We start from the raw sequence: 22,064 nt of genomic DNA, 5'->3' as shown, positions 1-22,064 counted from the left end.
CTGAGGTCATTATCTTTCAATGACCTTTGGCACTTAATTATTGTTTGATGTTAATACTTAATTACTGCCATTAATATTTAATTAAGGATTGATTAAGATAAATAGAAAGCCTAATCATATTAGGTTTTGATTGATCTTTAGGATTGATTGATAACCAGTGGGTACTTGGCATGATATGCTCCCTGGTTATGGATTATTTCATATAAATGATCTTTGTTGCCTGATATCTATACAGCCTTGCTTCATGAAAATGATAAAATTTGCTTAGTAGTAATCTATGTTTTGATAGCTAAGTTAGTTTATTTCTATACCGTGAAGGTAAGTTGTACTCGAGGTAGTTATGTTTGTTGTTATCATCCAAGAACTTGTAACCTGTCTTTATCATGTCATGAACATCTCATTGATCATGCATATGCAACTCTACGTGTAGACTACGCTCCGGAGGAATCTAATCCTCAGTGGGTTGCTTCCGAGTTTGTGGATCCATCTGGTTTTGCTGAGTTGTCGGACTTCCCTTCCGGCCAAGGCAAGCCCCGGACATTAAACCCTATCCTTGTATTTTCATAAAGTATTTATATCACTTGAGTTAATATGATGCATTAGGTGAATAGGAGTTGAGTGAATCCTATTTGCTGCATTATCTACCTTGATGATTTCAATATTAACCTTGGTACTCGCTTTATGAAAATGCTTAGTATGCTTAGCCCTGCTTATGAGATAGGTTTTCAAATGAGAAAGTTTGAAGGGTTGTTGTGGAATACTTTTAAGGTCAATAATGTTCAACTTGAGACCGGTCGGTGGACTTGCTTTAAGAATGGAGTCTTAAAGTAGTGTCTCCAACTGAGTCGATTAAGGACCGTACCGTTGATTGGCCTGTTGTGATTGAGACCTTTGAGTACAGCCCACATGCGGCGGTAAGCCTTACCTATAGCTATTCCGATACTCGAGAACGGCTAACCGCGTACTGGGAGTGGAGAGATGGCGAGAGTAGCGTGTACCCACCTTACGGATCTGAGATGACCGGGAAACATCTAGATTGGCTGTAGAATGGTGGTGTACTGTACTCTCGGGTGACGCTGGACCCGTTCTTGTATGGGAGGATCTATAGAAACAGGTTGACATATGCAAGATTAAGTTCTACATATGTCGTGTGGTACTGAATCCTCAGCTGGGTTTAATCGATTCGAATCGCCGTGTTTCCTCGGATATGGAGCCTCAATCCTCACACCATCATCGTAGTAACAAGTGAATCTTTGGTATAAGAAAGATGTGGTATGCTTATGCAAGTTTGATAATAGTTTTGGTTAGTCATAAATGATAACCTTGAGTTAAAACTTGAAAGTAGGTTTAATCTTAGTAAGCTTTTATGCAAAAGAAATGCTTTATCTTGATAAAGCTTTACCTTGAATCCCTATAGCCTGCATACCTGAGTCTTCACCTCTTTTCTAGTCGGTTAAGTCTTGTTGAGTACTTTTGTACTCAGGGTTTTATAACCCCTGTTGCAGGTGCTGACTTAGTCTGCTAATGGAGGTCATGTCGGTGGGCGCGACATGATTTATCCACCTCTTCTACCTTAGAAGCTTCACCTAAGATGCTTCCGCTACTCTATACACCTTTTGGAAATTTAGTTAAGTTTATACTTCATCATATGTTGTAAATTAAGTTATAAATCTTCCGCACTCTGATGTAAGTTATTTTTGTAACAAATGTTGTAATGTTGTGGTAACTCCATGTTGATCCTGTACGAGTTAAAATGTGGATGATTCGGGGTCCTCCGAGGGCACCCGACAGACTATCCAAGTTATATGACTCTCATGTGCAGTAGTCAGAGGTCTTAAGGACAATGTCAAGTGCATGTGGGCCATATAATTAGGGTGGTTCTGCCACAGCTGGTATCAGAGCTCATACATGGATCTTCTGCAACATTACTTGTGAAAAACTTCAAAAGGAATTTACAAATTAAAAGTTTTTGAGGATAACGACTTATAAATGCTCCTTAACTTTTCTTATGCTTGCTGTCCCCGTTCTACGAAGACTTTCTGTCGACTCAAATAGAAGGCATTGAAAGGGACTTCAATTTTTCTTCAACAAGCCGAGTGAAGAATCAAACTACTCCAACAATGCTTTGTCAAAAGTCTTGCAACATTCCGTCCAGAGCAATAAAGATAATGTATAAAGTATGCCCTATATAAGTAGTTACCTCCTAGCTAACGTTGTAAAGACGTATAGGCGAGCATATTGCATATCATGCATAACATGACAATATAATGATACTTAAAAGCCCCTCCTTATGCTTCAAAAACAGTTATTATTCGTTATAGCTGTTTTATTGATGAATCTCATCATGTACCAGGTTTCGTTAACTGATTGATAATCTTTTACTCCATAAGATCCTAATCCTTGATTCATTTGTTATGCATGTGACCTTCCTTGATTTCATCTAATTCGGACACATGCTACCTCCTTGATGTCATTTGTCAACATTTCTGTTGATTGAATGTCACTATGATTGTGTCCTCTTAAGGTACCATGACCCATAACTTAGGTAACAGCGCCGAAACCTGGGGTCTCCTATGGCTCGCGACCATAAGGAAATACTGCTGGGCGCTCGCTGTTATCAAAGTCTATGATCATGATCCCTTATAGACCCACAACTTAGGTGACCTCACTCTTTGGATCATATTATGGGAATCCATGCCCATATCTCTTTGGAATTACCTAAAGCCCCTGACTTGGATAACCAACATAGGTCATTGAAAGCTATTGTAACCGTACTCTATAGTAGGTATCATGATCCGTGATCACGTTATAACGTCGAGCCTTGTAGTCTCCTGTGGACTGCAGCCATAAGGAAATACTACAGGGTCCTCGTTAAACATCGGGATCTCTGGTCATGCTCCACTATAATCTACTGTTAGTGTGCTTTCATCCTCCTTGGAAGCTCATTTGGAGATTCATATCTTCGTATGAATTCTCTAAAATTCCTGATTGATTACAACTTCTTGTTGATCTTAGTTGTAATTCTCGGACCAATCGTAATTGTTGTATGAACTTCTCAAAAGTTAATGTGCTTGACACATTTCCTTTTCCATTACTTAACCCCATGGGTTTTAGTACCCTGGAAATCTCGGGACGAGATTTCTTTAAGGGGGAAGGGCTGTAACATCCCTGATGTTACAAACACTAAAACTGGATCATGTCATCATAAGCATTGCAAAGCATATTTGTTAAGCACATTATTATGCATCCACTTAAAATAAGGTTATTTTGGTTGATTGTGCTTAGGAAATTAAAGTGTGCTTATATTGTGTATGGATGTTTGTGTTGGTGATTAAAACCCTGGGTGAAAGTTTTTCCGAAAGACTTAAGGGGGGAAACCCTAATTTCAAAAACCTAGATTTGCCCCTTTTGTGCAATTCAAAAAACAAAGCAAAATTTGAAGTTGAGTTCAAAAGCAAAGTTGTAGATCTTGTCAAGATGTACAACTTTGGTGTTTTGAGTTTTTGAAGTTTCAGTACAAAATTTAAAGTAATTTTGAAAATACAATTTTCCCGAAATTGTTCCCTTTTCCGATTTGAATCCCCAATTCAAAATCTATTTGGAATTTTGAAAAGTGGTCAACATGAAAGTTGTAGGGCTCAAAAAGTTGAACAACTTTCATGTTGGGAGTTTTTCAAGTTGTTTGGAAAAATTAAAAGTAATTTTGGAAATTCTAATCTGCTCCAATTCAAAATTTGGAATTTCCCCAATTTGGGATTTGAAATTCAAACTGTTTTGTCAAATTCGTCATTTTCCACCCAGAATTGGCTTTGGTCACCAAAAGAAGATTTGTAGTTTGTAAAATTCTGAATAACTTTTGTTTTGGTGGAATTTTGTCTTCAGTTCAAATTTTGGACGAATTTTGCAAAACCACAAAACTGGTTGGATAAAGCTTGCTACAGTATCCGGATATGGATCACGAGTCCAGTCACCGCGCGGCCGCAGGCCGTGCAGCGCCGCGTGCGCGCCTCGCCGCCACGCAGCTGCTTGCCGGCCGCGTCACCGCGCGACGTGGACGCCCGTGACCTCTGCGTCTCGACCTCTTGAGCGCCTGCGCGGCCGACCTCGAGCTCACTTACTCCGGCGACCGAAAGCACCCAGTGAAGCTCCACCGTCCAATACCCTCTACACGCAACCCCTCTGGCCAATTCGAGTTCTCCAACACCTTCGCCATATCCTTGCGAACCCCGTGTACGCCCAGGAACCCTCCCTGCCCCTCTCAATCGCCCGGGCGCCGTCTTTCTTCCTCAGCTCCGGCTGAAAACGCCGCCGAGGAGCACCTCAACGTGGACAGGCCACCTCGAGCCATTGCAGGACAAGCTACGGCCACCATCAGGTGCGCACTAGTCCGGGCGAGCTTCCCCGCTGCTCCAATGCCGCCGACGAGCACTCCAGCGCCGAAACCACGATCTCCGGCGAGTTCCTCTGTTTTCAGTCGCGGCCAGGGACTTCGGGCGACAATTTGATGTTTCCCAGGGGTCTAATTGCAGAGACTGTGACTCAGGTGAATAGTGCTATAAGGACTTGTTTGTAGATGTTTTGTTGAATGTTTGAAAATTCATATCTAGAGTTTGGTAGCTCCAATTTTGGTGAACCAAATTTTGTTGTGCTCCTTGAGATGTCTAGTTTTTATTAAAAATATGAAACTGACCATGTTTTGTAGTAAAATAATTGGTTATGATTTATGCCTTTTAATTATGTTTAAAAAGGAGAAATTCATATCTTATTCTGTATAGATCCTATTGCCCTGAAATTTTTATGGTGTTCTCATGATGTTATGTGAATGTTGCAGTAAAAATTTCATGTTCAGTAGATGATATATGGTTAAGTTATTAATTTATCTTGTTTAATGCTTATTAAATAGTTTAAAATTAAACTAAAAATAAATAAATGTAAAATATGGTTCCACTGCCTTTATATGAGGTCTTTATATCATACAGATACATAATTTAGCTATGTGTTTGTAGAAAATGTCGAGTTTCTTATTTATCTTGATGCTACATGCTTTCTTGTGATGGAAATTTATCTTTTTCATGGAAATTGCTATACTTATACAAATGGTATGAAATTTATACAGTAGACTTTGGAGAGCATATATGTGCTTCTGTAGTTTTCTCAGATTTTATTGTGTACTTTTGATATATGGTTATTACTTTGTCTGTTTATCTAAATAAATTAATAAAGACATAAAAAGAATTTATTTAGGGATGACCATGATATTTTCTAGTATCTCTTTGATGTATTTCAACTATTGGTGAGCTGGGTTTTGCCCAGGTCCAAGTTTGAAACATAAATGAAATGTTATTTGTCTATAATTAAATTATTAGTGATTTCTGGACAGTTTCTGGAACCTTATGAATTGCTCTAGGTAAATAATGTTGGATATGAAACTTGTCTATAACAAAGTTGTATAGAATTCATGTATCTAGCTGGTGTTAAATTTTGGTGGCATTTGGCCCTATAGTTTCTGAGTGATGTCTGTTTAAATTTAAGTTTCAGAAATGGTTTCTTTCTGTCAAATCCTGGATCAGTTTCTGTAGTTGTGCAATTTCAACCTACTAAACTTATGAATCATGCTTTCATGATAAAAGATGAATTGTAGTAATTTTCATAAGCTTTCCAAAATGTTATGGATCATGACTTTTGGTGATCTAGAACTCTGGTTATAGATGTATGAAGCTTAATGTCTGATTCTGTCCAAGGTCTGGACAAAATTGTTTATTCATAATGTTTGGCCATGTTATCTATTAAATCAGTTCTCGAAGATAATAACAAAGTTGTAGAAAATTATATAAGCTTTCCAGAAAGTCTAATATCACCTTTATTGGATGTTTGGATCTCTAATTATGGTTGAATGAAGTTGTGTATATGCTGCTGTCCTGGTTATGTGTGCAAATAGAGTTGTTTGTTTTTAGCTAGCCTTTACTTAAATAATGAGTTGCTTAATTTCCAAATTAGAATTTGAGTGCTTTTGGGATTGGGTGATGACCTGAGGTCATTATCTTTCAATGACCTTTGGCACTTAATTATTGTTTGATGTTAATACTTAATTACTGCCATTAATATTTAATTAAGGATTGATTAAGATAAATAGAAAGCCTAATCATATTAGGTTTTGATTGATCTTTAGGATTGATTGATAACCAGTGGGTACTTGGCATGATATGCTCCCTGGTTATGGATTATTTCATATAAATGATCTTTGTTGCCTGATATCTATACAGCCTTGCTTCATGAAAATGATAAAATTTGCTTAGTAGTAATCTATGTTTTGATAGCTAAGTTAGTTTATTTCTATACCGTGAAGGTAAGTTGTACTCGAGGTAGTTATGTTTGTTGTTATCATCCAAGAACTTGTAACCTGTCTTTATCATGTCATGAACATCTCATTGATCATGCATATGCAACTCTACGTGTAGACTACGCTCCGGAGGAATCTAATCCTCAGTGGGTTGCTTCCGAGTTTGTGGATCCATCTGGTTTTGCTGAGTTGTCGGACTTCCCTTCCGGCCAAGGCAAGCCCCGGACATTAAACCCTATCCTTGTATTTTCATAAAGTATTTATATCACTTGAGTTAATATGATGCATTAGGTGAATAGGAGTTGAGTGAATCCTATTTGCTGCATTATCTACCTTGATGATTTCAATATTAACCTTGGTACTCGCTTTATGAAAATGCTTAGTATGCTTAGCCCTGCTTATGAGATAGGTTTTCAAATGAGAAAGTTTGAAGGGTTGTTGTGGAATACTTTTAAGGTCAATAATGTTCAACTTGAGACCGGTCGGTGGACTTGCTTTAAGAATGGAGTCTTAAAGTAGTGTCTCCAACTGAGTCGATTAAGGACCGTACCGTTGATTGGCCTGTTGTGATTGAGACCTTTGAGTACAGCCCACATGCGGCGGTAAGCCTTACCTATAGCTATTCCGATACTCGAGAACGGCTAACCGCGTACTGGGAGTGGAGAGATGGCGAGAGTAGCGTGTACCCACCTTACGGATCTGAGATGACCGGGAAACATCTAGATTGGCTGTAGGATGGTGGTGTACTGTACTCTCGGGTGACGCTGGACCCGTTCTTGTATGGGAGGATCTATAGAAACAGGTTGACATATGCAAGATTAAGTTCTACATATGTCGTGTGGTACTGAATCCTCAGCTGGGTTTAATCGATTCGAATCGCCGTGTTTCCTCGGATATGGAGCCTCAATCCTCACACCATCATCGTAGTAACAAGTGAATCTTTGGTATAAGAAAGATGTGGTATGCTTATGCAAGTTTGATAATAGTTTTGGTTAGTCATAAATGATAACCTTGAGTTAAAACTTGAAAGTAGGTTTAATCTTAGTAAGCTTTTATGCAAAAGAAATGCTTTATCTTGATAAAGCTTTACCTTGAATCCCTATAGCCTGCATACCTGAGTCTTCACCTCTTTTCTAGTCGGTTAAGTCTTGTTGAGTACTTTTGTACTCAGGGTTTTATAACCCCTGTTGCAGGTGCTGACTTAGTCTGCTAATGGAGGTCATGTCGGTGGGCGCGACATGATTTATCCACCTCTTCTACCTTAGAAGCTTCACCTAAGATGCTTCCGCTACTCTATACACCTTTTGGAAATTTAGTTAAGTTTATACTTCATCATATGTTGTAAATTAAGTTATAAATCTTCCGCACTCTGATGTAAGTTATTTTTGTAACAAATGTTGTAATGTTGTGGTAACTCCATGTTGATCCTGTACGAGTTAAAATGTGGATGATTCGGGGTCCTCCGAGGGCACCCGACAGACTATCCAAGTTATATGACTCTCATGTGCAGTAGTCAGAGGTCTTAAGGACAATGTCAAGTGCATGTGGGCCATATAATTAGGGTGGTTCTGCCACAGTCTATATGCGGCTTTTTTCCTAAGGCTTTGTTTAGTTTTCAAAAATTTTTGGTTCGGAGCACCGTAGCATTTTCGTTTGTTTATGGTAAATAAAGTCTAATTATAAACTAACTAGACTCAAAAAATTTATCTCGCGATTTACAAGCAAACTGTGTAATTAGTTTTTATTTTTTAGTATATTTAACATTTTATGCATATGTCGTGAGATTCGATGTGACGGAGAATTTTGAAAAAAATTTAATTTTTGGTGTGAACTAAACAAGGCTTAACTCCCAAGCTCCGGACACCAATGGACAATGGACCAAAGACTTCCGATGTGATTATGTGATGTTTATGGTGCCACATTAGGTATGACAAGACCGACCTCTCTGTGTTTGTCCGTGGAAACAGGGTATGACTAGCTTTTTCACACACAGTTGTGTGCAACATTATCATTCGAAACTACGAGTTGGTTAGCTTATCTAAAAAAATCATAGCTAAAAATATTATTTATTAATAAAAAAAACCACTGCTGTATAGTCGATAGATAAGCTCAAGCGAGCAGAGTCTAAGTATGCTCACCCGAGAATTGCCCAAACATTTTTTTCTCTAATAAGAAAAGGAAAATTCGCAAACGTTGGCAGTGGTCCAGTCCAGCCCGGCCCATGGTTTTGGAATGCTGTGCTGTGCGGCAGAGAAAATGGTCCAACCTGCAGCAGGGTCCAACATGGCAGGCAGGCAGGCTCGCTCTGTGCAGGCCCAGAGTGAATAAGCCTGCATGCGCATTGTTTACAAAGGGGCAGCAGCCCAGCGCGGTCAGGACTGCTCCTGTCTCCCCCAGGCCCCCAGCTTTCACAGGACACTGCCGGATTCTCAGGCGATCGAATCGATTCCGCTGTCTGACGCCAAACAATGAGGCAAAATTCCACGGATTTCCACGGATTTTCAGTTCCGCACAAACATGCCGGGACGCAGATGTTGAATGGCCTGGCATCGGAGGAGAGGGTCGGGAGAGGCTTAAAAGGATGGGGATGGTGTTTTTAGTGAGTATTGTGATTCTTATCTAGTTTAATTTAATAATAATTTTTGAAATTATTTGTTATTAAGTTTATTTAATTTATTAAGTTATATTAGAGAAAAACCGACGGATATCTATTTGGAGTATTCAAAGGCTGAGTCGGAATAAATGATGACAACAACTATGGTCACCATAGTGCGTGCATCGGGGCCAACCCAATAAAATCCAATCTTGCCGGGCATGTGGCCACGCACGTGTTTAGGCCCGCCTCTTGACAAGTGATCACGGTGTGTCTCGATCACGGGCTTAAGTCCCCGGTTGGCAAATGGGCTAAAACAAAATAACTCTATTCTATGTATCAAAGAAACTTCTATGTTTCTTATATCCACAGAGGTTTGATATATAGGATAGAGTTTTTTTTTGGTGACTTGCCTGCCTTTCATTCATTAGCTGGCCGAAGCCTCAGAAATCAACAAATCCTCCACGCATGCCGGAGTTACATGCCACATCTCCATGCGATGCGTTTTGGATACCTGTTTTGCTAACACATGTGCTATTTTATTATAGGTTCTGTTGACATAAGAAAAAGAAAAACTATGCAAGGCAAGGCTAAGGGCATTAATCTCCTCCAATACAGGTCCAAGAGTCGAACGCTGAGCATCCCGTTTCTTCCATAAATTGATCAATTCGAGGCAATCTGTTTCCAGTGCTACTCTTAGGTCTCCTTGTTGCATGGCGAGTTGTAGGCCATCTCGACAACCAAGGGCTTCCATCATACAGACATCTAGAGCTCTGTCATACCATCGTGCCTGCGCTACCTTGAACTGTCCCTGCTCATCTCGGATTATGCAGGCAGTTGCCCCACTGGAACCATTCTCCTGGAAGGCAGCATCAGAATTAATTTTGATCCATCCAGTATCTGGTTTTTTCCATTGCTGCTCAACTAATTCTTCCCTAGACCCACAACTCACTGCCCTTCTACTTCATAAAACATTTCACGATCTGTCACCTAATCCAAGAATTATCACTTTCCTACTTATACTTACAAACATCAAAACATACCATAAACATCAGTCAGAGGCATAGTAGCAAGTCATTTTTCATGGGAATATATTATTTATGGAGCTAGAGTCAAGTTGTAGGCCAAACTGATTCACATGTGTGCTCCACAATAAGGCCTTGTTTAGATGCCAAAAGTTTTCAAAGTTTAACACTGTAGCACTTTCATTTGTATTTAACAATTATTGTCCAACTATAGATTAGTTATTTTTTTTATTTATATTTAATACTCCATACATACGTCAAAAGATTTAATGTGACGGAGAATCTTGTAAATATTTGGAATTTCGGGTGCATCTAAACAGGTCGTGAATCTTGAGTCGGTGGATCTGTTCTAAATAAACAGTAGAAAAGTGTACCGAGCCGTGGAGCTAGCCGGCCGCTAGCAACGAACTAGAGATGGGTCGTCGATTCTATCGGTGTTGTCGGGGGAGGCCGGAGGGGGTGCCAAGACAGAGATCAGAGACATGCATGCATTGTTCATCAGGATCATGTGTTTGTTGCGACGTCGCTAGCAGGTAGCACGCACCGGGCACTGCCGGACGGCCTCGCAGTACACGGCATGCTAAAGGTAGAAGAAGGATGCACGATGCGATCGATCGTGTCCTCGCGTGCTGCTAGCTCCCACTTTTTGAGCACCAACTTGGCACGCCTTGTCACCCGGTGCTTTTCTATCCCGTAGTGTACGTGTACCTGCTGCTGCCACCACCTCAGCTCCTACAGCTACACCAGCACGTGGGACCCGCGCGTGTTGACGTACGTGGCACCTCGTCATTGGTGCAAACGGACTTTCGCCTCCTGCTGGTGGTGTTGCAGTCTTGCAGAACAGAGCCGAGGGGGGCGCGGCCGCCGGTCGCTAGCTTGTCGCCGTTGTCACGTCGCATCGTCCGATGTTCCATCGACAGCGATGGCACCCTAGCTATCGTCGACGTCTCGTGATGCATGCATAAATTCGTCGCTCCTCCATCGATGAGTTTGATTTTTTTTTTAAAAAAAAAACGCCGATGACTCATCCTAAAGCACGTCCAATTCTCGATGAATGTTCTCTTCTTTTGTGTGTATATATAAAAAAACGATGGGCAGATAGCCCCATAACTTTGTGCTTAATAAGTAAAAGACCTCTTATGTAGACTGGAAAAATCCCTGAACCCTATGTCTCACACTCACATAGAGATCACAACCCTATAAGTGGGCCGGTTCTTTTTACTTTTGCTTTGGCGAGAGAGTTTTTTTCTGCGCAAAACTACATAAGTGTAGTTGTGCCCGTGGCAGCCGGTAGTCAAACTCATGATCGGGGCCTTTCCACGACGGGGACGGAATCATTCGAGCTAATAAAACTCGTCCGCTGCGTGTATATATATATATAATAATATAACAAAAATCTTTGGAGTTTCTTGAAAAACCTGAGCCTATTATTTTTGTATATGGATATATCTTTCTTATTTCTCCTTCCTTACCATCGAGCTTTTGTATCCACGAAGAAACCATGTGAGGTTGCTAGCTAGGCCATGTCTTGAAGTATATTGGGATGGGGATGACTTTGAATTATTGTTGCATATCGGCAGTGGCGGACCCAGGAATTCGCCAAGACTAGGGCCAAATTTTGGTGGCCAAATTTCAAAAGCTATAGCCTATGGTATAGTCGATATGACTATATATATATATATAGACACGTATATAAAAAACAAAAACTATCAAGCAAAGTTTGCAAATTCAGAGAAATTCTCAAACTATATAATTAATAATACGATAGAATAGCTATGAAATATCAATGAACATTGAAAATTAATACCTATTGTCTTGTTGCGTTCGTTGTTCTTGTTCACCAACTCGAGAGAAATACGATGCAATAGTCCTTGTCCTCTTCATCTAATTGGAATCAAAATTTCACAATTAGTAGTTGCTAGTTGAAATCAAAAGAAAATAAGAACTGAACTACTAAAAAATTAAAAGAACACATACCTTCTGCTCCACTGTGGATAGGAAGCGCCAGGGTGGGTGCGTTGGCTTCGGCAGTGATAGGCGAACCTGGAGATCCGAGGCTCCGAGCGCTTCCGACACTCGACAGCCGAGGGCCCTGCCCTGTGGCCGTGAGGGGCTTGCCGAGCTGCGAGCGTCTCTGTGTCTGGTACTCTGGCTGTCTGGACGAGCACGCAGTCGCCGGTCGGCCTTGGTCAGGTCACGGTCGAGGGCCTCGAGGAGGCAGCAAGCAGAGGAGCTGAGAAGGGACGCCAGAGTCCACGAGCTCGCGACCGGTGACCGCCGAGGGCGCGCGACTACGTGAGGCCGAGGCGTGCCGCATGCGGCGGCGTGCAGGGGGCGGCGGCGCGATGTGCAGGGGTCGGGTACAGGCTTGAGCGATTCCTCTTCTTTCTTGCTCTAGTCTTTTAGTTAATGGGCTTCTTTCCTGGGCCAAAACTGAAGAATTACTCCAAGAATTTTTGGGCCACGACTAGGGCCATGGCCCTACTGGCCCTAGGCCTGGGCCCGCCCCTGCATATCGGTACATACATACACATTGTTTATGGTTTCAGGTAGTGCGTAGAACCATAATAGTACCCACGAACACAATGGGTAAGAAATTTTTCCCATTGATTAACATACCATTGGGTAAGTAAAAATTAGCCCACACCCATACACATGCCCTACTGGGGTTAAAACCCATCAGGTTTCACGTTACGGGTACACATTGATATCTCTACTCTTCAGCGACGATGTGCACTAACATGAGGAAATATTATCATTCAATGGTCAGAACGGTCATTTAATGTCTGCCCTTGGTGAGATCTTCTTGCACCATTCCTTTATTTCCACCACACCGATCCTCAATGTTCTGGTCTTCATGCTCCTAAGGACTAAATATTAATGAGGATTGGAGTCCTCCTTCTGCATGCCTAAATGGTCGTTTAGCCTGTTCGAATGTTGTGTAAATACTATATAGTGGTAGACCATTTCTATTTGTTGGCCATCAATAACATTTTTTTAAACTAAATCATGGTAAATGGAACTGATAGTCAGCATTTAGGTAAACAACTTACCCTCGATAAACCTTGATCACTAACCCTCGTTGCCGATTGTTCCCCTATCTTCTCCCTGTAGTTCACTCTCACCCTCTCTCCCTTAATTAACCCACACTTCGTCGACGTGAGCTCGTCGTAGAAAGTGTATGTGTGTGGCTTGAGGACGGACACTAAGATCAATCTGAGTTACTGAAATGGTGTCAAATCTTAAAAATCTCACGAGACGGATGCCAATTTTAGAAATTTCTGGTGTAAAAATACAATAAATTCATGTCGTCTCCGAGTGATTGATTGATAATTAATTTGATTCGTTAGGACAGACATCTCTATACAACAATGATGCAATTGTTGATTTATATGAACTGGGCCGAACGAACTCCCATCAGCATATATATGAGGCCATACATCAGAATGATCAGATGACGCGCGCGATCAACAGGGAGTATATATATACATATACAGACAATCCAACATGCTGCTTGCGGGCTTCTCCCTGACAGCTCGACCATCAAATAATCCATCCATCCATCTATTATTAGTTCGTGTACGTTGCAGCATTATTAACACTTGGATGCATGCATGATTGACTCGCTAGGGCCACACACCACACCTCTCTATCGACAAACCCCCCCAAAAAAATTCCGAACGATCGGTCGTGGTATGATCGTCGTTTACGTGCTCTGCTTCCCATTGATGGATCTGCTGGTCACACAGACACAGCAGGATATATTTTATATATAGTATCTCCTGGTCCTGCTGTCCGCGGGCGACGACAGGCACGGCATGAGCACGACGTGCGTATATGCCGGTCACGGGGGCTCGCACAGGATCTCACGCTAAACTGTACTATACTACTCCACAAGAAACCAAAAAGGGAATTGGAGGCGTACGTCTTCATCGTCTGTCTTCTTCACCTGCATCTGCATTGGCTACCTGACCTGACCCAGCTGAGAGAAGGAAGAGATCTGCATGCATGGAGCAGGCCATGCGATCCAAGCTGGACATGCTGCATGCATATGCATGCACATGTGAAAAGCACGAAAGCATCAAAGAGAGACAGGTAAAGGGAAATAGTTGTCACCGCGACGACAGCAGACCCGTCCACAGTGTTCTTTCGATCGATTATTGTTTATTTCCCAACGTGCCGATAGCTAGATCGATGAACACACGCATGGTGCTGTGCATGTTCAGCGACTTAGTTGTCTCGTACTCGTAGTAGCATTGCTAGCTACACACTGTGAAGCAGTGAAAGTAACCCGTTTGGTACAGATTCGCCAACTCCGGCTCCTCAAATGTAGATGCCCTGTAGCGGTACTTAGCACATATGGAAGCCAGAGCTGGAGAAGCTTGATTTTTTTTTTTGGCTTCAGCTGCTACGGTGGTGTCAGTGAGAAATGGAGAGAAGAGAGAACAATGGATTCTGTGAACAGTGCTAAGCTCCCCCGTTTGGATGTCAAGAATGGATTTAGGCCGTGTTTAGTTAGTGAAGCGAAAAATTTTGGAACACTGTAGCACTTTTCGTTTGTTCGTGACAATTATTGTCCAATCATGGACTAATTAGGCTTAAAATATTTGTCTCGTAAATTTTAACCAAACTGTGCAATTAGTTTTTATTTTCGTCTATATTTAATATTCCATACATGCATTTAAAGATTTGATGTGATAAGGAATTTTGAAAAATTTTAAGTTTTAGGGTGGAGGTAAACAAGGCCTCATGAGGAGTAGAGATGACAACGAAGTTTGGATGCCAAGCTCCCTCGTGCAGTCCTCGCTCCTTAACACGCGCGAAGGAAGATGTGCATCCATCCAGAAAGGCAATAAGATCACTTGTCATGTGTTTACCTTTTTGGTTTTTGGGGATTGTGAAAAGATAGAAGCCGAACTGGTACAGGCCCACATGCCACTGAGTGACTGATCGAGATGCATGGCACCGCTAGTGAATGATCCATTCGCATGCGCCAAAACAACCGCGCGCAGGCGGAGCTAGCGCAAGGATCTCTCGCTCTCGCTCGCGCGCTCCATCCTGTCCTGTTCGAGCTAGCTAGCTAGCGAGCTATTCCAGCTCCAGGTCCAGGGCAGCATGCATGTTCATGTTTATATTTATATATTTGCTTCCTAGCTTGTTTCAATTCAACCTTGGGGCAGGCCAGGCCAGGCTAGCATGCACGTATTACGTACATAACATGCACACACGACGAGCTGATGATGCGTGAGCGACGCGCATCCAAAAGCACAGTTCCAAACGAAAGCGTCCAAGCTCGATCAGATCAGATCAGTTCATGTTCATCCATGGTGGGTCTGGGTCACTCGTCCATCATGCATATGCATAAGCAGGCATCAACAGAAACAGATCGACACACACCTATAGCTATATATAGACCCATGCATCCACTGATTATCAGATCGATCGAAAAGAGAGAGAAGGTGGAGGAAAAAGCTGGTGGGCAATATATATGTATGTAAATGTAAGCAATAGTGCAGTGCTGTAATAAACGAACGGAGTAAGCATGCATGCGCATCATGCACACACGGACCGGCCGGCGACGACCATAAGGTGCATCATGCGCATCCAGCACCACCTGTGCCTGCCTGCATCACTGCACGCGCAAGCAATGCAGGTGCATGCTGGCTAACAAACAAACAAGCAGGCTTTCATCATCCATTCAATATTGTTAAACTATACCATGCCATGACACACACTCTCTTTTAAGACTTTAACCATATGACGATACACAGGTAGCAGGCAACAATGCAAGCAAAAATAAGCGAGATGTAGAGCAGGTTCTTCGTCCTTCACGTACTTGAGCTTGGATCGGATCGGATCGGAAGCTAGCTAGCACTGGTTGAGATCGACATTGGACGACGGAGATCGACGACCGATTACACGACGGCGGCGAGCGAGCGAGCTGAGGCGGCGGAGTAGTCGATGATATGACGATCAGGCGAGGAGCTCGGCCTTCTTGACCTTGGAGATGCTCTCGAGGACCCCCGCCGGCGACACGTGGCCCATCACCGTCACCTTCTTGCTCTCCAGGTCGATGCTGAACGACGTCACTCCTGCACCACCACGTACAAACAATAGTCACCACCCGTCATCATCATCATCGTCTATCCATGCGCCGTCAGTAAAAAGGCTAATGAATGCATCCTTGAACACACGACGACGACGACGACGACCTCTCTCTCTCTCTCTCTCTCTCTTTTTCTCGCAGAGTCTGAGTCATGAGTGTTGCATGCACACAGTCTGAGTGAGCGTACCTGTACACGTGCAGTACAAGCACGTGAACGGGTGCTGTCTACATACGTACGTACGTATGCGCGTCGTCACTATACGCGCGCTACGCTCCGGAATCCGGACTGGACACATACGGGCGCAGGGGGGCCGGGCCCAGCCCCATGCTACGCGCCACGCCACGCATGTGGAGCACCGATTCCCAGCTGACACGCAAGAATTTTCAAAGCTTCTTTTGTTTGTGCTGCGCCTGCATGCGCTCCGTTCCAATGCAAGTATAGTCCAAAGTAACGTTCAATTTTCACAAAAGAGTTGTATTAAATTTGTTTTTGTTTCCTTTTGAGTTAAGTTTTTGCAAACAACCGTACGCCGCACTACCACTCCATTTACGTATATGCATCCCCAGGAGAGTCACTGGTATAGCTGTGTTTGATTAGTATAGGATGGAGATGGATCTTCATCCCATTCCCCAGCGTCGTCCATGCATCATGTGGCATGCATGCTCATCAAGCTAAGCTAGCTCTAACAGTTCGGCTGCCAACAGTACGTAGTATATACTGATGATAATTCCTGGCCACTTGGGTACAATATGTCCTACTCTAAACGTATCATGAGGGGGAGTACCAGTACCACCAAGACCTACTAATATAACCTGCATGCAGTCCTCATGCCCGATCATCACTTCTATTTCTGCAGTTGGATGATCAGGCGCCGTACGTCGTCGTCATGCACGGCTACCTAATGTGTTGACCATGCATCGATATATTTGTAAGGCCTTGTTTTGTTTAGTTCCTAAAAAATTTTGCAAAATTTTTCAGATTCCACGTCACATCGAATCTTTAGACGCATGCATGGAGTATTAAATATAAACAAAAATAAAAACTAATTGCATAGTTTGGTCGGAATTGATGAGATGAATTTTTTGAGCCTAGTTAGTCCATGATTAGACAATATTCGTCACAAACAAACGAAAGTGCTACAGTACCTGTTTTGTAAAATTTTTTGGAACTAAACAAGGCCTAAGCCTCTAGTGGTTGTGGTGTTCAGCTATTCACTCAGATATGCAGCTGGGTTTTTTGTTGCGGTGAAATGACGAATGCGTCCTTAATTTCTTGGGTCCGGTCTAGCTCTACGTACGGCGTGTGCATAGGCATATATGCATTGCATCTGTGACGAATGGGGGCGGGCGTCTCTATAGCTACTACTAGCTATAGCTGCAGAGGTCACGCTACACTAGCTGCCACACTCACGCACGCAGTAGGCGTACGTACCGGTGGGCCGTCGTGGGCTCGTGGCATATGCCAGCCGGCCGGTCTACACGGTGGACCGCGTCAAATCGAGTACGTGTCGCCTCCGATCCCTCGCTCCGCCGGCCCGTGACACGGAGAATCCGACGTTCGGGCGATTTGCACAAACGCCCAACCGCCTTTCTCAGCTCTACCGTACGTGGACCCACTTTGAAGCTAGTAGTAGCTATATATATATTCAATATATTCATATTCATATTCATATTCATATTCATATTCATATTCAACTCTTTAATTCAGAACGCGGGGCTGAGCAGCCAGCCATGCCACGATAGTAAAAAAAATTTCCACCCTTAGATCCAGTATTTACGGCCTATATTTACTCTCAGCGATCTGATGTGTAGAGCTTTCTCGGCTTCTCTCGACCCAGCACACCGGTAAAAAAAAAAAGTCCGGCCTCTCCCCTCCTCTTTCATCGTCACTCCCTCGCCTCCTCCCTCAACGCGGACACAGCGACGGCGGCAACCGCCCTCCTCCTCCTCCTCCCCCTCTCACCCATCGGTCTCTCCCTCTCCTTCTCGATCTCCACAGACAGGGCAGCAATGGCGCGGGCGGGCACGGCGGCTGCGGCCGGCCTCCCCTCCTCCTCCTCCTCCTCTTCCCCACGCCTCGTGCTGTGCCGGCCATGTCCGCGAGGTGGTACCCGCAGGCCTAGCTGCCCCTTGGTGATGCCTCCTCGTATATATACTACTTTGAACATGCAGCACTACATTCATGCATGCATGCATGCAGCCCGTCGAGCGATGAAAACTTGTACATGTAGCTTATTGGAAATATATACGTACGTGCAGTATGTATATGTGCCAAGAAGAGAACATACATACAAATATATATATATATATATATATATATATATATATACACACACACACACACACACACACACAACGATATCGTACACGTACCTTCCATTTTGGAGATGTGCTTCCTGACTTTGCCTGCGCAGCCCTGGCAGTGGATGGCCACCTTCATCACCACCACCTACACACACAGAGAGAGCACGTACCACGTACGCACGGTAAGCAATGCAATGCAATGCAGTGACCAAATTCTGTAACCACCAAGACCTGTATGCATGCATACAAGGCTTGTGGGATGGGGAGCAGGGATAGATGTAGCATATGCATATATATGGTCCACTTTGAATAGTGGCGTCTCTGTTAGCATCTCCAGTCTCTCACTACTCTCTGTCTGCGACGAGGGGGCACGCACTTATCCCCCCCTCCTGCAACTGCAACTGCAACGAGCTATACCTGCAATTCTGGACACCGATTTCGATTGGATTCGATTGGAGCCCTCCACTCGACTCTACTCTCCTTGGCCTGTATGTGTGCTACTGCTGCTGCATTGTGTGTGTGAGAGAGAGAGAGATGGCTATGGCCATGAAGATGCATGCATGGACGGCCTTTTCACTGTGCTCCCAGCACAAGTCCTCTTTGTTTCTTTATTTGGCGTAAATGCCGCTACTGTATCTCCTCTTTTGTTAGTTTTGATCGATTTGTCCCCACCCCACCCCTAAATAAATACTCCTTACATCAGACGAATTTATTCCTGCTTGTGCTATAGTACTAGTAGTCGTCGTTGTAGTAGACTAGATAATGCATATGTGTATCTCCCGGGCCCCGGCGGTATGAGTAAATTCTGGTTAGTCACGCCTGATGCTGTCAGCTTTTCATTTTTAATTAGTACTTGTTTCTGCGCGACAGGGAATTAAATTACGCTTAGGTTACGTACGCCTAATAATTTCACAATATCAATTAATACTCCACGTAGCAGTAATAATTTAGTTAATCCTTTTTTACCAATTTTAATTTGTACGTACTCATTGACTAGTCGCTAAGTAGATTCATCTATCATAGCTTTTGAGCCTCACAAGTCCTAGCTAGGCATACATGCGGATTAGAGCAAGTATTATAGATCCTAGTCAGCAGGCTGTGAGGCAGTCCATGTCATCAAAATCCTACATGGAAGAAAGAGAAAGGAAGAGAGAGAAGCTAGCCGACGCTAAGCTTATCGTCGAGCGCAGCACAAATAAAGAGACGCATACGCCGGCTTGCAGCCCATTTGATCGTCTTTTGGCAGGCGAAGAGCATCCTCCGTCTCTCAACTTGGTAGAGCATTAAATGCTGAACTTGCTATACATCCAACTCTCCCAGCCTACTAGTATACTGGTACATATACTTGTCACTAGTACTCAGCCTTCTAGCAGCCCGCAACCGGCGTTTTCTATTATCCTTGCTCTTATTGCATAACTTGCCAACCATATGTTTGCCTCTCTAGTCTCTATTGCCAATGGAATTACAACGCTGACGGCGGCACACCATGAGACGTACTAGGTGTGTGTACGGCGACACACCATGAGTACGTCAGTCTCTCAGAGACCAGAGAGATAAGCCTCCTACTAGTACTAGGTGGTGTGTGTACGTGTGTGGCTGTTAAAAAGGAAGGTTAACATTTGGTTATGTACTCATAATAAGCAAGCAAATATAGGCATGCATCTGCTTGTGCTTCTCCTTCTTCTTCGTTTAAAAAATAATAAATCTACTCCTTCCGTTTCAAATTATGAAAACTAACCAAAACAACCAACCAAAATTATTACCGCAATTTGAAATGGAAATGAAGGGAGTAATAATTATTCTTAGCTGTGAATTTTGGACAGACGCTAACTGAAATGATCAGATATACATACTGCTTGGCTACTCCAAAGTTAGCAGTAGAATAATATGATAGTAATACTGCTGTCTTATACTAGCAGGAAATTAAAGCAAAGGATCGGAAACGAGGGGCGCGCGCGTCCGTCAGTTACGTTTACGTACCTGGAGGAGCTGGTCGCCGGGCGCCGCCGCGACGGCGGCCTGCACGCGCTTGGCCGCGGCGGCGAGGTCCTTGGGCGGCGCCTCCTTGCTGGGGCTCTTGGTCACCATGGGCAGCGTCACGGCCACCGCCACGGGCGCGCGCGTGGCAGGGCGCCGCTGCTGCCTCTCCACGCGCGGCTTGCATGACGCACTAGCGGACGGAGGCGGAGGCGGCGCAGCAGCCCTGGCCGCCGCGAACCTGCGTGACGTGGACCGGCGACCCCCGTCGCCGCCGCCGCCGCCGAGGCGCGCGTACCTGACGTCGTGCAGGGCGCGGCGGGCGTCGTCGTCGGCCACGATGGTGCGGTCGGCGCGGCGGGACACCACCATGGACCGCGCGTCCCCCGGCACGCACACCGCCGTCGCCGCCTGCGACCGGCACAGCATCCCGCCCGCCCTCATCACCTCGCGGCCCGGAGCCACGTACGGACACACAGGCACGCACGGCAAGGACAGGAGATGGAGCGGGTGGAGAAGCCTGTGCCTTGTTGACTGCCCTGCTTTTTGCTGCCTCAGATTTGGTTGCCAGCAGCAATGCAGAGGGAGCCAAGGGATTTATGTCTATCCAAGGGAGAAGAGACTGATGAGAGAAGAAGGAAGAGAGGGCCGCTGGGTGGGGAGCTTAAAAAGAAAAGAAAAGAAAAGAAGCGGTGGGACGGCTGGGCTGAGACGACGACGCGCAGGAGGAGGAGGAGGAGGACAAAGGAGATGGAATCACAGTGGAATTAATGGGCGCGGAGCTCTCTCTCCGTTTCTCTCTCTAGCTTTTTTTTCGCTCTCGCGCCCGGCGCTTGTGTTGTAGCGTTGCGTCGCCGGTGAGAGACAAAGGTTGCGAATTATTGCCCGGGACGGGCCACCAGATGCATCTTCTATCTATCAAAGCATGCGAGGAAGGAGACGACGAGCCTGCTGGCGGCTGCTGCTGCGTGCTGCCTGCCCCCTCTCTCTCTCTCTCTCTGCTCTGCTCTGCTCTCTCGTCTCTGCGGCAGGCAAGGCAGCAGGTGGTGCGCCGCGACGACGACGACGACAAGATGTGGTGCGGGCCTGATGGTCTCTCTCCCCCGAGTCGCGTGCTTTGATCCGCCCGGGCATGCACGTAGCTGACGTCACCTCAGTCCCAAGCTTTTTTTTTTTTTTGAGACGACCCTCCTCCCAAGCTGAGCGACCCCCACCTGTTTTACCACACTACAGGTTGGCGGTCTCTCTCCCTCTTTTTGGATCGTAGCAACAGCAAACAGATGCAAGAGTTTTGGCCGTTTGGGGGATGTGTCCTAAATTAAGTGGAGCACGGTGGGTCTCGGTTGCTTGAAATTATTGTAGCAACAGTAATAAAATGCTTACTTAATACTCCGTCTGTTTTCAAATTACAAGTCGTTCTAACTTTTCAGATACGTAGTACAAGTTATGTATCTAGACATAATGTATATCTAGATGCATAACAAAAATTATTATGTATAAAAAAAATAAGAATTATAATTTAAAATGGATATTGCTACATGTTCACGTATTTGCACCGGAGTTAGCTTATTTTTAGCGCTAGTCAAACTTCCAGGCGAAGTATATATGCCCGTCAAACATAAATAGATAAACCAATACTTAATATGTAGGCTACTAACTTTTAGAATAATGTTTGTTACAATAAAAATATAAATGTGCATTCCTATCCTTCTCGAGGAG

General features: G+C 44.1%; 1 protein-coding gene across 1 annotated transcript; it reads right to left on the bottom strand.

Moving 5' to 3' along the window:
- Positions 15,624-21,508, bottom strand: LOC8073538 (protein SODIUM POTASSIUM ROOT DEFECTIVE 2). The gene is made up of 3 exons (XM_021464190.1): positions 20,349-21,508; positions 18,438-18,513; positions 15,624-16,050 (listed from the first exon to the last, which is right to left on the bottom strand). The coding sequence occupies exons 1-3, from the start codon at positions 20,787-20,789 to the stop codon at positions 15,932-15,934; spliced, it is 636 nt and encodes a 211-aa protein (XP_021319865.1). The 5' UTR covers positions 20,790-21,508; the 3' UTR covers positions 15,624-15,931.

This window comes from Sorghum bicolor, chromosome 7 (genome assembly GCF_000003195.3).
Source record: "Sorghum bicolor cultivar BTx623 chromosome 7, Sorghum_bicolor_NCBIv3, whole genome shotgun sequence".
NCBI classification, from domain to species: Eukaryota; Viridiplantae; Streptophyta; class Magnoliopsida; order Poales; family Poaceae; genus Sorghum; species Sorghum bicolor.
The sequence above is the reverse complement of the archived record's forward strand: the minus strand, read 5'-3'. Positions and strand labels throughout refer to the sequence as shown.